Source organism: Oenanthe melanoleuca, chromosome 9 (genome assembly GCF_029582105.1).
Source record: "Oenanthe melanoleuca isolate GR-GAL-2019-014 chromosome 9, OMel1.0, whole genome shotgun sequence".
NCBI lineage: Eukaryota > Metazoa > Chordata > Aves > Passeriformes > Muscicapidae > Oenanthe > Oenanthe melanoleuca.
Window position 1 is genome coordinate 18,849,980 of NC_079343.1, and position 17,997 is coordinate 18,867,976.

At 45.8% G+C, this 17,997-nt stretch overlaps 2 protein-coding genes across 8 annotated transcripts in view; one reads left to right on the forward strand and one right to left on the reverse strand.

Moving 5' to 3' along the window:
* Window positions 1-1,641: 1,641 nt before the first annotated feature.
* On the reverse strand, window positions 1,642-17,281 carry ZMAT3 (zinc finger matrin-type 3). Of its 6 annotated transcripts, none has more exons than XM_056498916.1 (7): window positions 17,085-17,281; window positions 13,206-13,300; window positions 11,599-11,924; window positions 9,983-10,102; window positions 8,100-8,266; window positions 7,889-7,989; window positions 1,642-6,913 (listed from the first exon to the last, which is right to left on the reverse strand). In XM_056498916.1, exons 3-7 carry the CDS (start codon window positions 11,866-11,868, stop codon window positions 6,702-6,704), a joined length of 870 nt encoding a protein of 289 aa, XP_056354891.1. In that variant the 5' UTR covers window positions 11,869-11,924; window positions 13,206-13,300; window positions 17,085-17,281; the 3' UTR covers window positions 1,642-6,701. The 6 variants fall into 6 exon arrangements, with proteins under 6 accessions (XP_056354891.1, XP_056354888.1, XP_056354890.1 ...); XM_056498913.1 differs by lacking the exon at window positions 17,085-17,281 and adding an exon at window positions 15,435-15,705; XM_056498915.1 differs by lacking the exon at window positions 17,085-17,281 and adding an exon at window positions 15,593-15,641.
* A 116-nt stretch (window positions 17,282-17,397) lies between these two features.
* The window catches only part of PIK3CA (phosphatidylinositol-4,5-bisphosphate 3-kinase catalytic subunit alpha), a 41,811-nt gene continuing 41,211 nt past the window's right edge, over window positions 17,398-17,997 (forward strand). The window contains exon 1 of one of the 2 annotated variants that reach the window (XM_056498660.1): window positions 17,398-17,510. The gene's annotated coding sequence lies outside the window, so the exon portion shown is untranslated. Of the gene's footprint in view, window positions 17,511-17,689; window positions 17,908-17,997 lie in introns of those variants that run through there. The other variant, XM_056498662.1, reaches the window with a different exon arrangement.

Here is a 17,997-nt window from a genome sequence, read left to right on the forward strand (position 1 = left end):
TTTACAATCCTCCTAAAACCTGTTGTTTTTCCATGTCTCCACTAAGGTTTAATGGCAGAAGCAATACTTGAAGATCTCTCTGCCAGGATTCATTATTTTCAAACCACATGCTAAAGTCCTAATGCTTTATAAAGCCAATACATGAACAATGAAAATCCAACTATTATTAATCAAATTGGTTTTAAAATCCAGTCATTTTCATCATCCTGGGAGCAGGGAGGCTGGATGGAGATGAGGCAGAGACAGCAGCTTGGTATTTAAAAGCACTGAGTTCAATGTTCCTTTTTAGCCATAGATTTCCTAGACAAATCATTTTTTCCCCCAAATTTTACTTCCTCAATTGCAAAATGTTACAGGACAACTATGTAAAATCCTTAGACACCAGGCTAACTGTAGAAGCAGATGGAGGGCTATTTATGCTTTCAAACTACAAATTTAGTCTTTAATTTTCATCTTCTCTTTATAGTACTTTATTTGCTGAGTAATTCAGCAAATGCCTGTGACTCTCAGTTAGGCTGCTCAGGTATCTGTGTGTCACTATGGTTTTTGGCTGCACCAAATTGCTATAGAATTGATATAAAATACAATTATCACATGTAAGCATTAAAAAGGCAGTGATTTATCAGAGAAATCTGATATTGGGGATGTGCTGCTTTGTAGGGATTTGTTTTCCAGGATGACCAAACACAGCCTGGATGAACATAAACAGTGAAGGGCTGGAGTGAGATTTAACATTAAACTGCCCTCACAAGTTTTTATGACTCTATTTACTATAAGTGAGAACACAAAGCCTCCAGCATTTCACTGTTAGCACAGAAGTCACCTAAGCACAGAGGCAGCTCTCATCCCAAATGGTAAATCAGGATAATTCCACCAGTGTCAGTGTTCTCTGTAAGGGCCCAATGCCTGGAGTAAGAGAGGACAGGGGAGTGCAGGGACACATCCCTGCTCACAGCTGCTTTTACACCCAGATAGATCCATGCCCCAACAGCAGCCACACCCCCAAATATCTTTGGTGTGCCCCTAGGACACTGCCCTTGAGGTCAACAGCTCACTGCATCAACAGCATGGCTGCAGCACCACAGAAGGACTGTGCTTTGCTCCTACCTGAGTTGAACTCAAAAAACCTCAGATTTTCTCTGCTTCCAAGGCTGCACTCAGAATGTCCTTTCTGTTTGGAAAGTCATTTATGCTGCACAAGCATATGTTCTTCTGGAGCCCTCAAGTAATGAAAGGGGGAAACAGCACTCTGGTAAAAAAAAAAAAATGTGCAAATGTAAGTATCAGGCTCAGCTTGTCCCCACCTTTTCATAGTCAGAGTTGAAAGTCAGTCCATGGTTCAGCCTGGGGCTGTTGCAGAGCTTGTGATGTCCACTCAAGGGGAAAGCACAGAAGGAAACAGAGCCTTTTGTGTCCCCCCTGGCTCCCATCCTGCCAGATGCTGAGTGGTCCCAAAGCCAAGACAGCTCCCAGCTGGCTTACAGTAACAACTGGAAGTACACTGACCCTCCTCCAGAGTAACAAATTCCTGAATTATACTCCTTTATCAGTGTGTGAAAACATGTTCATGTAGCTGCACTCAGTGCTGGGCTCACTCAGTCCAGCCATGAGCAGTAGGAATACATCAGGGCTGTACAATGGTAAGAGCAAGATGGTTTATTATATAATGAAGAAGAAAAAAAAATGCATTTTCATCAAGTATTCCCTCACGGGGGTCAGTACAATATAAATGAAATAAGGAAAAATGTACAAAACAACCTGACAAGAAAGCTCTAGATGAAATATGTTCAAAGCACTTGCAAATGATGTTGCTGGACAGATGCAGAAAAGGAAATTAAATCAAGTAATTTTTCCCCTGCAAAATACAAACTGAAAAACTGATTTTATTTTCAAAAATTCAATTCTGTCTTTACCTGCAGATATTTCAGGTAAGCTGACACTTTTAGCTGTGACACATTTTTCAAAGGAAGGATTCCCAGAACTACTGTTTGACCACATTTACTGCAAAGTGGATTTTATTTTCCCTTCCAACTTTATGCAGGTGGTAAGCCCAGCTCGAAATAAAAGAAGCTTAGCCACTAACTTCAAAGAAACCAGGCCCATATTTCTGCATTTTCTTTTATCCTTTGGCAACCATGGCATTTGTTTTTCCATAATTTGCAACAGATCTCCATCTCATCCAGAGCATACTTGTATATGTGGTTGTAAAATTAAAAAAAAAAAATATCACTAAACAAAAACCACGTATAAAACATCAGCAGTGAGAAACTCCTGAAGGTTTTCAAGCCTTGCTCCTAAATCAACTAAAGTCAAGGTACTTGAAACTCTTTTAGCTGGAGCAAGACCAAATCCTTACAGAATCAGATACATGGTCCTCAAAAAGCAAAACCATAAGAGTGTTGTAATCCAAATGGAGAAGTAAAAGACAAACTTAGCAATGTACCTTGCCTGGCCCCAGCCAACACAATATCTTTGCCTTGGGTATTTCATTTACTCCTGACCCAAGCAAGCTTCCCATTGGTTACAGTGAGAGCATCACTTCAGTAATGTAGCAAAAGGACATCATGCATTAGTAAGCTAAAATATGAATCCATGCTTATGGCAATAGCTTTCCCTTCTAATGCCCTATAATGGGCATCTAGGAAAGGAAATAAGCAGCTTTACAGAAAAAAATCTGCATTTTGTTACACTGGTGACCATCCTAAGCAACTCCACAGAAGTTTGCAGGGTTCCTTTCAATGTGCATGAAGAAAGAAAAAAGTCAAAAATAGACCAATGTTAGGCAAGATTATAACAGATTTACTCCTTAGTGCAGAATGCAAAACAACAGCTAAGGCTTAATACAAACAAAATAGTATCACTTTCATACTCCTCACAAATTCATGGATTCCACATGGTTTACTTCCTTGCCTTAAAAGAAATGAATGTTTAAATGAAGCATGAACTTTGTGTCGCTAAAAATAACACCCCAAGTTAGCAAAGGAATCATTTGAGGAAAAAAAATTAGAAACTGACATTTAATAAGTTGCAAGGAAATCCCCATTTTGCTTAGCATGGAAAAATCCATGGGTTGGATTTGGCTGGGAGGTTTTGGGGTGGGTTTTGCTGGGTTTTTTGCATCAAGGGAAAGAAAATAATAGCTATGTGGGAGGAAAAACATTTTCACAAATACAATAAATAATTGCTCTGATCCAAAAGCAAAGTGCGATGTAGAAATTTTCCACTTAAAAACAACCTACAGCATAATGCCTTAAATATTAACAAATCAATTAGTGGTCAGCACAGTAAAATAAATATGAACATACTGATTTACATTTTGTTTCTAGCAGCAAAAGTCATTAACCTACTGGCCAATGTGACAGCTTCACAGAAGTCCTGTTTCTTGGGTTTGGTACTTGGTTTAACATGAGAAAAAGATTAATTGGGTCTGCAAAGTGGCACTTCAGCTGTACAGTGCTCTCCCCAGCCCACCTGTGTCAAAAGGGTTTGCCCAGAATGTGTTTTCAGTATTTTTTGAACAGTGATTTGGAGAACACCTTTCACAAAAAGAAATAAAATCAGGATCTACTCAGTATCTAATGCTGACAAGTATGAGTTTGGATTGTCCTGAATCCTAAGGATAATGGGGAGGTTGGGTGTTTTCTCTTTGCAGTCAGCAGCTTCCTATGCTGAAAGGGGAGTGGGAATATCACAAGCCATTAAGCAATGCCGAAGAGGGAGAGGAAAGCTTTGGTTGCTTGCAGAAGGGCCACAAAGAGCACTGGGGCAAAGTGAGTCTCAGCTGCTTCTCCCAGCAAAACATCTTTCCTTCCATGGAGGAAATCTGTCCTACCTTGTCACTTGAGTCCCACTGCCTGCTGTAGAAGCCACCACTCTGAAATCACCACATTCACTTATACTCCCTTGAAAGGAGCAAAGCAGATTCAGGCTTCTCTGGTCTGGGGAGACTGAAGTCACCACTCCAAACCAGGCTCAGCCCCAAGCAGAGAGGAGACTGCAAGAACAGACCCCTGCACGTCCCTCACACACCCTCCCAAAAACACAAACACACAGCTGTGCTGTGTCACATCTGCACAGCTGGAGCAAACCAGGTTTTGACACCTCCAGCAGTCACTAGCAATGCCAAATGAGGAGCAGATGGCTGGGTTGGGAGTAGGAGCAGTAACCAAAGCTAAGTGGTGAACAGCTGATTTTTGGGACACATGAAAGCAAGTAAAAATGCCTCCTCATCCCTAGCAATAAGCCAGACAGCACCAGTACCTACAGCTCCTCCAGCTCATATTTCACAAAGAGTTGTTTTTCTGCTACTAAATGCAGCCTGTGGGAAATGCCACGCTTTTATTTACAGCCAGAGGGATGTTTAACCATAATGCAGGGATCACTGTGCTGAAGCACATTGTGGTAAGGCTCATCTAACTCCCTCTGTCCCTCTGGACAGTGGTGTCAGATTGGCAAACCAAAGGACAGGACACAAAGAGAAAACCAGAGTCCTTCTGTCAATACAAATGATGAGGGGAAAAGGCTGATGAGAGATTTTGGAAAGGCAAATGTTCTTCAAGGCTACACAGAGTGGGGCAGGGGCAGGACAGCACAGAAGAAACAGACTTACAAAGCTGTCAGAACTGTTCAGTGAATGTTCTACAACCTGGGCACCTGTTCTACCTTCTCATGCACTCCAAGACACAAACCCCATTTAACTGAGTTTTGCACAAAGGAGGGGAAGGAATCCCATTCATGAGGACACCCATTCCTCTGCCTCTATCTGCAGGGCAGGGAATGATCTAGGAGGTTGTTTCCAAGTACTTTGCAAGCACTCACCTTGCCTGGATTTAGGAAGGCTGCATTCAGATTGTATGGCTCCCTGATGCTCACTCAGGGAGCTGAAGAAAACAATAATCAATTTCTGAGGAGCAGCCAAGTGCAACAAACCTTTTGAAGGTAGACCAGGAAGATGAATAAAGACTATCTGGATTTTTTTGTTACTCATTCTTCACTTTTTAAGGCAAGCAGAAAGTCCTTCTGGAATGCAAGAGGCAGGATCAGAATGGCAATAAAAGGAGGCAGGGGAGCTACCTTCAACACTATGCACTAGGTACAATTTATCCCTAGTAAAATCCTACTGAAACTAATGGAGCTGCATCTAAAATTGCAGCTGCCTGAAGAGGGGTGAGAGATGAGCCATGGTGCTTCCTGGACCCTCTCTCTGCACCTGCCACTGCAGTCAGTGAGGCTACACCAGTGCACAGCCCCAGCAGCACACTGGGGGATCAGGCCCAACAAAAGCCACCTACATGCTGCACTTGCCACTAGAGACCATGTCTTAATGACACTGCACTGGACTCCAATCACAGCTCCTCACACCTACCCAAACAAGCAGAAGAATAATTGACAGCCCTACTTCTGCTCTTTATCCTCTTCTTACTTTTGCTAAGGAATATCAAAACAATCACACACACCTTTTGAGTTTGTCTACAATTAAAAAGTTGCTTAACAAGTTTCTTGAATACTTCCGTGAGGCCAAAAAGCTGTTACTCAATCATCACCCTGACATTTAAATCCTAAATAACTTTGAATTTTTGATGGTCCCTAGAACAGTCAAGTTCACTTCAAGGAATGAAATTAAAACCCATCCTGAGATGGAAAGAGAGAGGGGAAAAGTCAACCAATATTGGTAGCTGTAGTTCAAAGCTACAAGTTTCATCTTTGCTCTATAAACACCCATTAGGCTTTGCCCAGGGAATGGCATGGAAGTGGGACACACCAATATCAGCTACTCAGAATCCAGGCAGCCCTGTTCTGCCAGAGCAAGGACTGCAGGACAGAAAACAACTCTTGCTCTCTCAACATGCAAAGAAATTGCAACTGACAGCTCCTTCCATCTATTCTCAACCTGATTCAGTCTAAGGCAGAATCAGAGCACAGCACATCTCACCTGAGCAGGTTTGCTTTCCAGTTCACTTCATTAAGCCACTGAGAACCCCAGAGACACTATTCAGGGAGATGAGCTACACCCATGGTATATTAAGGTGTCCAGGCAATAATATCAAGAGTAGAAGAATATTTCTGAATGGGGCTAATCAGCTAAAATCCATGTTCAGAATGGAATCTGCATCGCAGAGGAAGCAGTAAGAGGAAAGACCCTCCAAGGAGAAGAGGTATGCACAGCCTTTCTACAAGGATGTGGAAAGAACCTACTCTGGACTGTAATGGGGGCCAGAAGCAGCAAAGTGTGGACAACTACACCACCTAATTCACACATTCACAGGCCCTACTCCTGCCGCTCTCTAACAAGCTGCTGTAGAGAGGCACTCTGGAGCACTGCTCTGTGGTGTGCCAAAAGGGGAGTGGGCTTTGCACATGGTCCACACACGTGAAAGAACCACAGAAGTTCCCAGCACTTCTTGGGCTTTGCATATTCATGCAGAAGGCCGGGGAGAAGACACAGTTCCTCCCCAGCACTCAACACAATGAAGAGCCTTAGATAATTAGCAAACAAACACCAAAAACACTTCATGTCCTGCACAGCGTCATCCTGCCGACTATGATAGAAAAAAAACCTAACCATACCAGTAAGTTTGCAGGTGTTACATGTACAGCTCAGGAGCATACTCCTACCCAATGGAGCACAAAGCAGGGCATGAGGCAAACAGCAGGCGAGAGACAAGCTGCTCTAGTTGCAAACTACGACCGAGGTTGGCGCGTCACTGGACGTAGCCCAGGTTCTCCATCTCGCTCCTGTAGCGCTGCTCGGACACTTTGCTCTTGTGCTGCTTGCTCTCCAGGTGCTGCCTGAACTCCAGCTCCTCGCTGGCGCCCGCGTTGCACATGGAGCAGTAGAACTGGCCGCTGGGCGTCACGCACATGGCCAGGTCACGGGGGATCCTCTGCCGCGAGCGCGGGTTGAAGTAGGGACCTGCGGAGCCAACACAAAAGCCTGCTTTATCTGCAAGGAATCAAAGCTTGAGGCAGCTCAGTGACAACTTCCAAGTCCAATGGACAACTGGAAAGCAGACCAAGATTTGCTTCTTCAACTGATTAGAGTCAAGCCTTACTTTCCCCACAACTGCTCTGCTGGTTTCCAGATTTACAGCTATAGGGCAGCACTTGGAATTTTATACAGTAGTAGAGTGGGCTTAATGCCCCAATCTTATTGAAAATCAGGAGTCTAATCATTTAGGTAATTAATCAATTCTTTTTTTCTTGACCATCAAATTCCAGAACTGGAAGAGTCTTTTGATTAGAATAAGCTGCCTCAGTTTAAAACTCACAAAATTATATTTAATAGAACTTACAAAGATTCATCTTTTCCACATAACAGTGACTAGAATGAAATGATTAAATCAAGATTCACCAGGAATCAGGGTTTCAGCTAATGTGTGCTTATAAAACAACTTAAAATGAATAAGAGAAATAGATGCCTAGCTGGAGACTGTAGTACACTCTTTAAATCATAGTAAAGAGGCAAAGTTAGTATCTAACACCTGAGGAAGGACTCTATGCTAGGAACAGATGGTCTTAGAGGGAGGCTAACATGCTCTCTCATTCTGGTCATGGGAGTGCAAGTACAGGTTGATGTGCCACAGCAGGAGTCAAAGCACCTGGCCACCTGCCAAGAAAATAAAGCAGGAAAACTGTCATCACTTAGAGCAGCCTTAGAGACAGGCAGATGGTAAATTAAGTTACAAACTGAGAAAAAGAACTAACAAGCAGGCTGACAAAACAAAGCAACTTTAGCAGCTGGGAAAAAAAGCCCATGCAGACATGAAGCTTGGACCAGCTCCTTTCTCAACTTGACTCTCCTAAAACAGACCTCAGGAACAGAAAAAAACAAGTCTGTTTATTATTAATTACTATTCCAACTACAGAATAGATGCAAGCTCCACGTTACCTGTGTTGTTCTGAACCGTATATGTGTTTCTTCTGTTTTGCATCATCTTATATTCATTCCCTTCTTTCCTTGCCCTTCGTTTGCCTAGTTCTGAGGCATCCCTGCAGATTAAACAAATATGAACAGCTGCAATTCAGAGTTTTCTGACAAAAGGACTGCCAGAGACACTGCCACTGCTTTCAGCCTGAGCATGAGGTTGAACAATACCTACGAGAATGAGTTATTCTGTGCCTCTGCAAGGCGCAGCCGCTTGGCGTGATTCTTCCCCTGGTAGTGAGCCTGTGCCACAGCCGGAGAGCTAAATGAGGCATCACAAAGCTTGCAGTAATCATTCTCTGTAGCCAAGATCACTCTGCCACCTGGTTTACTGGATCCCATCTAGCAGCAAAGGGAGAGACAGCATGTGAAACACAAGAAGGTTAAATTGCTGAAATATTTCAATTGCAGGGACTGAGACCACTGCTGTCTTCATCAGACAGCAGGAGAGCTGGAATTAAAGCCCATGGATTAGGACACTCAAGCTCTCCCCGAAGTGTTCTTACAAGAAATTCATTGTTCCTACTTCAGCCTCCAGGAGAGCCTGCAAATTCCTGGCCTAAGGTGGAGAGAAAAGCAATCTGAACAAATAGCTCTGCAATAGTCACAGAGCAATGATTTAACTCCTAACTGCTGGGAGCTGATGAACAATGACTTTCACACTGAGAAAGACCCACTGAAAGGCAGAGGTGCTTCTCTCTCCTATTTACAGTCCACCTAATCTCTCCACAGCACCCTGTCTTTACACAGCTCCCTGACCACAGCAAGAGGGAAAAAACCAGTAGCAAAGCTGCCAAACCTCTGATCTTTAACCTTCAGGTAGGAGGACATCTGAATCCACACTTCAAAGGAAGGACCCAGTCTCACATGAGTAGCTCCTGCTATATGAAGGACACCTTGTCTGTGCAGTCAAACCACATCCAGTGATCCAGGCAGGAACCATGCCTCCTCAGCATGTAACATCCAGGGAAAAGTGTTTTGTAAACAAGGCAGCAGCAGTGATACATGAAGCCATGTCACTGCAGCACTTGACAAGCCAACATTCTTTCATATCTCCTTTGATACTGCTCGAACTTAGGGACACACAATTCTGACTTCTGGCTTACAGCATGAACCCTCACGTGGCCCCAGAGTGTATTTTTATTGCCATGGGCATTTTCCTCCATTAAAAAACACAGCACCCTGGCAGGTACAGCAGCCATATCCCTGTGCCCAGGGCAGTAGCCCACCCCATCCCAGCTCACATCCATGAGCTGCAAAGCTAATTTACACAGGGCCAAGTCTCCCTCTGGTGGCTCCCTCTAGCCAGGAACAATCAGCCACTCTGCAAATGCTCTCTGCTTCCCTACAGACAACATGGGCTTAGGTTGTGGGGACTGACAGGCATAACTTCAATCCCTGGGGCCCAGCTGTGTTTCCCTGCACAGTCACAGGCAAAAGCCAGGTTAGCTGTCACATCTCATGACAAACCCAAGGGATGAATTCTAGAAGGAGATAGCAAAAAACCATCTCTTTTGCCTCTAATATGCCCAAACAGAATTAATCTGGATTACTGAGGGAATAGTCCATTCACTCTACACACAGGAATGAGCACTTCAAAAGGAGCAACAAAAGAGGAATTAGCTAACAGCCCTGGGCAATGGGTGTAGGAGCACCAAAGCACTTTTTCCATGTAGGCTTCCCTCACACAACAGAGGGATGATACTGCAGTGTGGATGCCACACCCTCACATCCAAATCCAATTCCAGCAATGCTATTGTATATCTGCCCTTAAACAGCTACAATCAGCAGCACATCAGACTTACCTAGGAATCAAACTATTTGCCAGGCAGAAACAGAACATTTGAAGTCCAACATTGTGCTGCAAGGGCAGATCAATATCTGCATCTTCAAAGGCAAGCAAACAGCTCACAACAGGCCATTTCCACCATCCTGTGCCATCACAAGGAAAATTCTTTCCCAACTCCTGTGGTAATCCTCAAAGCCTGAAATCTGGTTATCCTTACTGGGGGTTAGGTGAAAAGCAAGCATGATCTCAGTCCCCTTCCCATGCCTTACCTGAGCTGGAAGAGAGACAACCTGAGGTGGGGCAGGCTCAACAGAATTACTCATCCTGGCAGGTGCTGGACAGCTGTTGGCAGCATAGTAATTCCGGAGTTTCTTACTGTGGTTTTTACCCTGCAAAGACAACACAGATTAATCACTGTCCTAATAATAGTATCTTACTCTGAAAGACAAAGGATCCAGAGACTGAAATGAGAAAGTGCCCAGGAAGGTGGCAGCTCAGGTAAAGGAGCTGTCACTCAGAAAATAACAGCTCTGAATTTAAGAGATGCAGGCATTCCTCCCTTTCTCTCAACACCTATAATGACTGGGCCTCATCTTCAGCTGATTTTCTCAGCTGGAAGTTTACAACTAGTTTCTCAGTCTGTTTCCATTTCATTTAAAACCAGTATTTTGTGTTCTAGGACTATCAACTGCTTTGCACAGTTTTTTGATAAGCCTGAACAGACACAGATTTCATGAGACTGCAAGCTTGAGTTAAAACACGAGACTGAACATAAAAATCCACTTCATATTTTATTTTCTCTTGGAAAACACATACCATAGCTGCTTTTGGTGTTCTGAAACCTGATAGGACAACCTAAAGACTATGTAATGCATTGTGGTTGCATAGTAAGGAAAATGCAAGTTATGTACAAATTCACTTGTGTCCTCTCATGGCAGAAATTCTGCAAAAGTAAGATGTTAAAAGAGTAACACAAATCTAACCTACCCCTTCACTAGCAGGATACCACTTTTTAAGGGCCAATAGCAAATCTCAAATCTGCGTCTGCTGTCCTGAGGTTATGGACAACCACCCTTTTGTATTCACTATCTCCAATACTCATGCAAACACAGCACCTAGGCAGAGAGGATGTAGTAAAATAGGATAATGCAAGGCTGACATGACTAATATCTCAGCAAGAAGCATATGCAAAGAGTCCTTACCCTATTTCAGACAAGTCAGCAAGATCAGCTCAAAAAAAAAAAGTTTGATCTGAGCCAATCCAGCCAATGGGAGTGTTTGCATAAAAGGCCCCACCAGATCAGTGCTGTGCTTAGCCTCAGAAAGGATGCCCTGATAAACACATGGCAGCAGCCCCTTTCCTAATGGCACAGCTGGAGCCAGTAGAAAACACTTATCCAGACCTCACAAAACATGTCTGGAATCAGAAGGTCAATTTTACTGGACCAGTGTAGATGTGAAATACAGGTTGCATTAAACAAAGGAAAAATCACAAGAGTCTGCTTTTTCACCCATGCCATCTTGGCACCACTTCTCTGTCCCCGTGGACAGAGGTTTTGCAAAAAAGCTCCAGTAACAACACCTTAAATGAAAGCACTGCAGCATGTCTGGACAACCAGCAAATCCAGGTAGAGTGAACATATGTCTACAGTTTCAGTCCATGAGGTGATGCAGAGGTAGCTCCAGCTGAGCAACCTGAATGCTGCTGCTGGTGTGCAGCACAAAACCCCCTCGAGAAGCTGAGTTAGTCCTCCTGCATTAGCCCACACTTCCCTCTGTGCTACCACAGCAACGCTGCTGGCAGAGCTCATGCTGCCACGGGAACGTCTCCACAAGCTGCAGATGCAGCAGCCCCAAAAGCTGAGCCTCCTGCTGCTCTCCTTACCTGGTAATGAGCCTGGGCTTGCTGGGCCGAATTCAGAGTGACATTGCAAAGCTTACAGCACAGGGGCTTACATAGTTCCTCCAGCATAGGGTCCTGCTCCACCACCTTGGCAAGTTCCTCTTCTTGTGTGTGATGAAAGGAAGGCCCCAGTCCGAGAGACTTTGGTGGGGACAGTGGTGAGCTGGCTCTTGGCCTTGTAGCCACTGACATAGGAAGGGATGAAGGCTTCTCAGGATGAGGAAGAAGTCCTGCTTGCTGTAGAAGAATCATTGGCCAGGAAAACTATGGGCATGCTACTGCTGAAGGAGGAGGAGTCTTCTTCAGATCTAGACCAGAAAGACACAAATGCTGAAATAAGCAACAACAGGAACATGAAGGATCCAGGGGTAATTCCTGTAACTCCACTGCCTGTACTTCATGCCTTTTCAAAATGCCAAGCAGGATAAAGTCAGTTTGCAACACTTTACCACCCACGGGAACAGCAGCATCCCAGACAACCAGGGCCAGATTACAAGACACTTGTATAAGAAGTGGGTCCCCTGGCACCCTCCTGGCAGGTGAAGATTCCTCACACCCACAGCATCTGACAACAGCACCCTCTCCCTACTGCTCCATGCCCACAAGAAGTGGGGACATACAACATGCACAGGGGTGTGTCAGTGGCAGGATACATCCACATCCTCCTTTGGAAGCCCAAGGAAAGGCTCATTCTCCAAGACCTAAACAAATATTACAGTGGACTACTGCCATAAACATTTACAAAGAATCCAAATATTTCCAAGCAGATTTGTTGTATATAGGTAGATGCAAAATACATAATCACATCTATCCCTCAAGTACTCACAAAGACTTTCCTGAGGAAAAGCTTTTCTCCAGTAAGTCAGCATAAGAAAATGAGTGGGAATGAGCTGGAGAACACCTTGTTGTACAGTCAGCTCCCAAGGGCTCTCTCCCATGGTCTTCTTGAATGACCTTGAGCTATTTTTCATATTTCCATTACTAACTACAACCAGTGCAACATTTAAAGCTACATCTTCTTCTGCAACATGGAGAACTTATCTCATATTAAGCTTTATTCAATTATTTCTCAGTTAATTCAAGTTGTTAGAACTAGCTCCACATTTCCAACAAGAGGTTCTGAGAGATTTATTTAATTAAAATTTATAAATCACATCTACAGCCCAGATGAACATCCCTAGAATAATACAGAGAAGTCACGTTATGATTTAAGGCACAGCTACTTTTGTTAATGTCTTATTAGCTTCTTATCATAACAAATCCTGTTCAGTGCCACACTGGGATCAAGAAAAGCATTATCTTGGCCTTTGCAGATCATTCCCAGCTAGGGCTGCATTGGTACCAATCATGTTTATCCTCTGGGCTTTGCTCATTTGTTTAAGCAAATAATGAGACATATCTGCATTTTAACACAACACTTGTGGAAAATTAGGGAAACGTAAATGAAATGCCACCAAGGAATTTTGTTTCTGAGTTGCTTCTGAAAATAGGGACTTCAAAGGCATTTAGGAACCTGAAAAAGCAGATAGCATTTATCTGGGATAACTTCCGGGATTTTCAATCTGCTAAAATTAGCTGAAGACAAATACCTTCTGCACTCAAGTGATGGAAAATCCCAGTTGATGTCTGCAATTTTAGGTACTCTTATTATCTTTGGATCTCTCCTCCCAGAGAGATCTATGTTCTATAAGGAAAAATAAAACATAATTTAAATGAATGAATGGAACCAAAGCATTCAAGTGATAAAAACATTTCTGAAATGCTTCTCTCAAACCCAAACATACTCTAATACAAGACTGGAGGCAGTTCACTTATTACTAATAACTACAGGTAAGGAAAAGAAACCGAAAATTATTAAAAAAAAAAAAAAAAAAAAAAAAAAAAAAAAAAGGCCTGTATGCACTGGCTTGGGGACAATGTTTTAAGGCAATAACAGAGCTACCATAATTTTTGATGTTTATATTATTCCTCCACCACCAAGGCTCTGTAAAATTTTAGAGCTGGAATCCACCACAAAGAAGGAAGAGACACAGGAATGGTGCTGCAAATCATCCATCAGCAGTGTAAATTCTGTAGTGTTACCTAACCTCTCCTATTTTCAGCACACATGACCCTGGTTAAAAAGAACAGAAGACAACTTTTTAATCTTTATTTTCCTCAACTAGTACTCTGCAGACAGTCTAATTAATTTCTGTGGGAGTACAGATGGAACAAGTTCATATTCATGTTGGTTAAATACATCATAACACAGGCCTATCAAAGCAGTTTAAATCAACTATGCAAGCAGGTAAACATGCCAGCTAATTTCAGGATTTTATTACATGAGTATAATGGGCCTCTTACCTTAAAATGAGAGTAAATTATAGCCAAATACTTCACAGAGCAACATAAAGAGATGCACAGTAAATGGCAATTGAGATTCATCTGCTTAATTTTGCATGAGCAGTTGTTGCATCACATTTTCTTGCAACTGTCACAAATAGGATTTGTCATATACAAGAGAACACAGTACTTACAGGATCCATATCTACAGGAGAAAAGGTATAATGTAATATTCTTAGAAAATCTTTAACTGTAAGGTCATTTACTGTCTCTCAAAGTAAACAGTTGTCTGAAGATAAAAATTAAGGCTGCATGAGCAATTTCAATAGTAAGACTTCTTGATTTGGCTTATGCAATATATGTAATTCTGGTTTTCCTCTGACAGCGATTTTTATTCACTGAATTTGCTCAAGTTATGCTCATTTCTCTCTTACTGGTATTATTTATAAGAAAAAACAAATCAGCTTATTTACAGGTCCCTTTAATCCTCCACTGCTGCTTTTTACAGCTACCTTGTCCAGGAGAAGGAAAAATAGAAATTTTAACTCCTCCTTTCCCTCCACACAGGAAGCTATAAAATTGTTATCCTATGACAAAGGAACAAGGCACCTCCATCACCAGGGACCCCAAGCAGCACAGCCCAAGGCAGAGTAAGGACCTGCAGCTCTCAGGGTAAGCTGAGGAGCTGTTCTGCCCCAAGACAGCCCCTCTCAGAGCTCAGCCATGCCAGAATACACTTCCATCCCATCCCAGCTGTGCTTGAGTGGATGAAAGGGGGGCAGGTGCAGAGCCCTTCTCCCTCCTTTCAATGGGGCATCCCAAGGGCAGCACCGAAGGAGGAGATGCAGCTCCATGCCCCGAGTGCCACAGGCTGGAAACGCCACCTAAAGGGGAGTGACCTCCCCAGCTGGCAGCACAGTGCTGGGCAAGGAGCTGCTCTGGCCTCAAATCTAAGGATGGGGAACGCATGGCACGACTCTCCTTAATGAAAAGAATAAACCACAGTGAGAAATCTGCGTGTTCCCACCAGAATTGTTTTTTAAATGCAGCTGAGGAAACTAACAATAGAGATGAAAGCTGCAGAAATGGTGAACAAGCTGTGAGTTTTGCTGCTCTGTTTTCAAGACAGGAAGCGTTTCTTCTTCTCAAGTTCACTTGCCTATCAATACATGGACATCCCTTCATGTAACTGTGCCAGGAAGTTTCCAGTGGCCACGGCCCGGGCCTACACCCTTCACCCTGACAGGCAGTGTGTTTTGTAACGCTGCAGGATTGAAGGCAGCACCAAACAAACGCACAGCATGCACAGCTCGACCTTAAGGTACACCGACCCTCCCCTGATGAGGACACATTTAGCAACTCAGAACCATCCCTTACGTCAACGGGGGCATCAGAACCCAGGGTGTAAATCCCGACTCCCCTCAGGCATTCCCGCAAAGCCGCCTGCCTCGCAGCCTGGGGGATGGAGAACAATTGAAAGAAACAAGCCCTGCTACCTTACTGCCTGGGAATCACCGCAACCTCCCGGCAGCGCCGCACCGACCACAGCCGAGAGGCAGGGACAGCCACGCGCATCTCCCGAGCGGCTCGGAACCGGGCCGAGACCCCGCGGCACCGCCCCGGCCCTGGCAGACCCCGCACAGCCCGCACCTACCGCGGAGCAGGAGCAGCAGCAGGGCCGGGCCCGGCCGGGCTCGCTCTCAGCTGCGGGAAGTGACGGCGGCGGGGCCGGGCCGGGGCGGAGCCGCGCTCCGAACCGCCCGCACCGACTGGGCATCGCCGGGCCAAACACCCGCCACCAGCTGCTTCAGCCTGCACTCCTGACCCGTGCTGCTGCACAAGGGCATTTACTCCTTTTTTATTATATTTTCTTTCTATTTTTTTTATTTTTTTTTTAATTCCCACAGCAGGCATTACAATGAACCTGATTTGCATATATAAACATCTCCTTATTCATGCTGCTCGTAGCCAAAATGAGTAATGATTTCCCCTCGAGCCACCAAGGCCTCACCCGCGTGGTTGGGCCACCCTGTTTCAAAGCATATGGAGTTTCTGTTGGTTTTTCTGCCCCTTTTGTTGGAACAGGAAAGTGCTGAGAAGTCACTGCAGGCTGAAACCATCACCCAGATTTTACAGTAGCCATCAGCCAACGCACTTGGCAATCCGTTGGTTAGACACATTAGCTTGTTAGCAATTTTTGTTAGATTTTTTTTTAAAATCCATTTATCAGAATCATAGAATCAAACAGTTTGGGTTAGAAGGTCCCTTAAAGTCCATCTCATTCCAAGCCCCCTGCCATGGGCAGGGACACCTTTCACTAGCCCATGTTGCTCCAACTGTCCAACCTGGCCTCGAACAATTCCAGGGATGGGAATTCCACAGCTTCTCTGGGTAACCTGTGCCAGAGCCTCCCCACCTCACAGACAAAAATTTCTTCCTAATACCTGATCTAAATCTGCCATCTGTCAGTTTAAAGCCATTCTCCCTCGTTCTCGCACCACACGCCCTTGTCCCAAGTCCCTCTCTGGCTCTCTCGTATGTCCCTTTGGGAGCGGTGCTGCAGGTTGGAATGGGGAGCCGTGGTGATGTGGAGCAGCAGCAGCAGCAAAGGGGCAGTCTGGAATCCAAAGGGATGCTCACGGAGCCTGTTTTGCCCTGTGTTTGCTAGGTGTGCTCTGCCATGCCCAGGCTGTGCTCCCACCTCCTGCGGTGCCACCTGCAGCATCTCAGCCTGGCCACGGCTGCGAATACGGTCCCACGGTGGGGACCATACAGATCCTGGAGAACTATTCCAAGTAGGAGAATTCACCAACGCCCTCACATGTTCACACCTGGCTCCAAAACTTGCTTATGCCATCTCTCTTGTTGAAAGGCTAAATATCCCTTGACAATAGAGTGATTTGCCAAAAACGCCTTAACAATTAATAACGCAGCTCATCCCTGTTCTCCTCCCTGTCACCACCTCAGTGCCACCCTCACTTGTTGCATCTTGTTGCTCTCACCAAGGTACCCCAGCCCGGCGCTCTCATTTCACACCCTGAAAACCCACACCACTTGGGAGTGCGTATTTACAGTGTTATTTCTCTAATTTGTACGGGCATGCGCTTGGCGGGCCACTCTTTCAACAAAACACCGGACTCACGTACAGCGACTTGATGCCAGCGGCGGCTGGTTGTAAAGAAACCTGGGATCCAAGTGGGAAAAGGGTCAAGACTGGGTCAGACGCGCGGCGATGTGCAGGGCACGGGGGTGTCAGTGACTTTAGGGACACAACCGGGGCAGGACGAGCCCGCGACCCCTCCGCACACCCGCTCCCGCCGCCGGGCCCGCGCCGCCTCCCCCCGCCGCGGTTCCCGTTCCGGCGGGCGGTGCCTTCCCCATCCGGGGTCAGCCCCGCTCCCTTCCTGTTATTCCCGTGCGGGAGGCGGCGGCTGTCGGGGAGCGGCTGCCGGCGCCGCTGCCGCCCGCGCCCGGGGCACAGGCACCGGCCGAGGCGAGCGGGGCGGCCGCAGCGGCGGCAGGCGGCGGGCGCGGCCCGGGGCGCGGCCGGCCCGGGGAGGCCGCGGCGGGCGGTGAGTGAGGCGGGGGTCGTGAGGGGCCGCTCCGGGGTCGCGAGGGGCCGGGAGCCCCGGGGCGGTGAGGGGCCGTGGGGCTGCGCTCGGCCGGGAGAGCTGCCCCGCCGCATCCCGCGCTCGGGGTGCTGGCAGGGACGTGACCCGCCAGGGGAAGAATAGCGGCTTGTTGTTTTCAGCGTGGGTGCCTCCACCCCTGGAGTGGAGCTGTGTGCTGTGAGTGCTCGGGCCGTGCTGGGGATGGGGTGGTGATGCCGCTGGCAGCGGAGCTCTCCCGATGGGCGTGTGTGGATCCTGGCTGAAGCTCCCGCTTCCAGATGCACTCGCTGGCAGTAGCGCTGTCTCGTCCCTGCTACCTGTAAAACCTTCTTGCCTGTTTTATACTGCCCAGAGATCGGTTTGTACTCACGTTAAATATGAAACTGCGGTTTCTTGCCAGTATTTGTGTCTTTTCTGGTAGACTCTATATTAGCAAAACTTTGGCCAA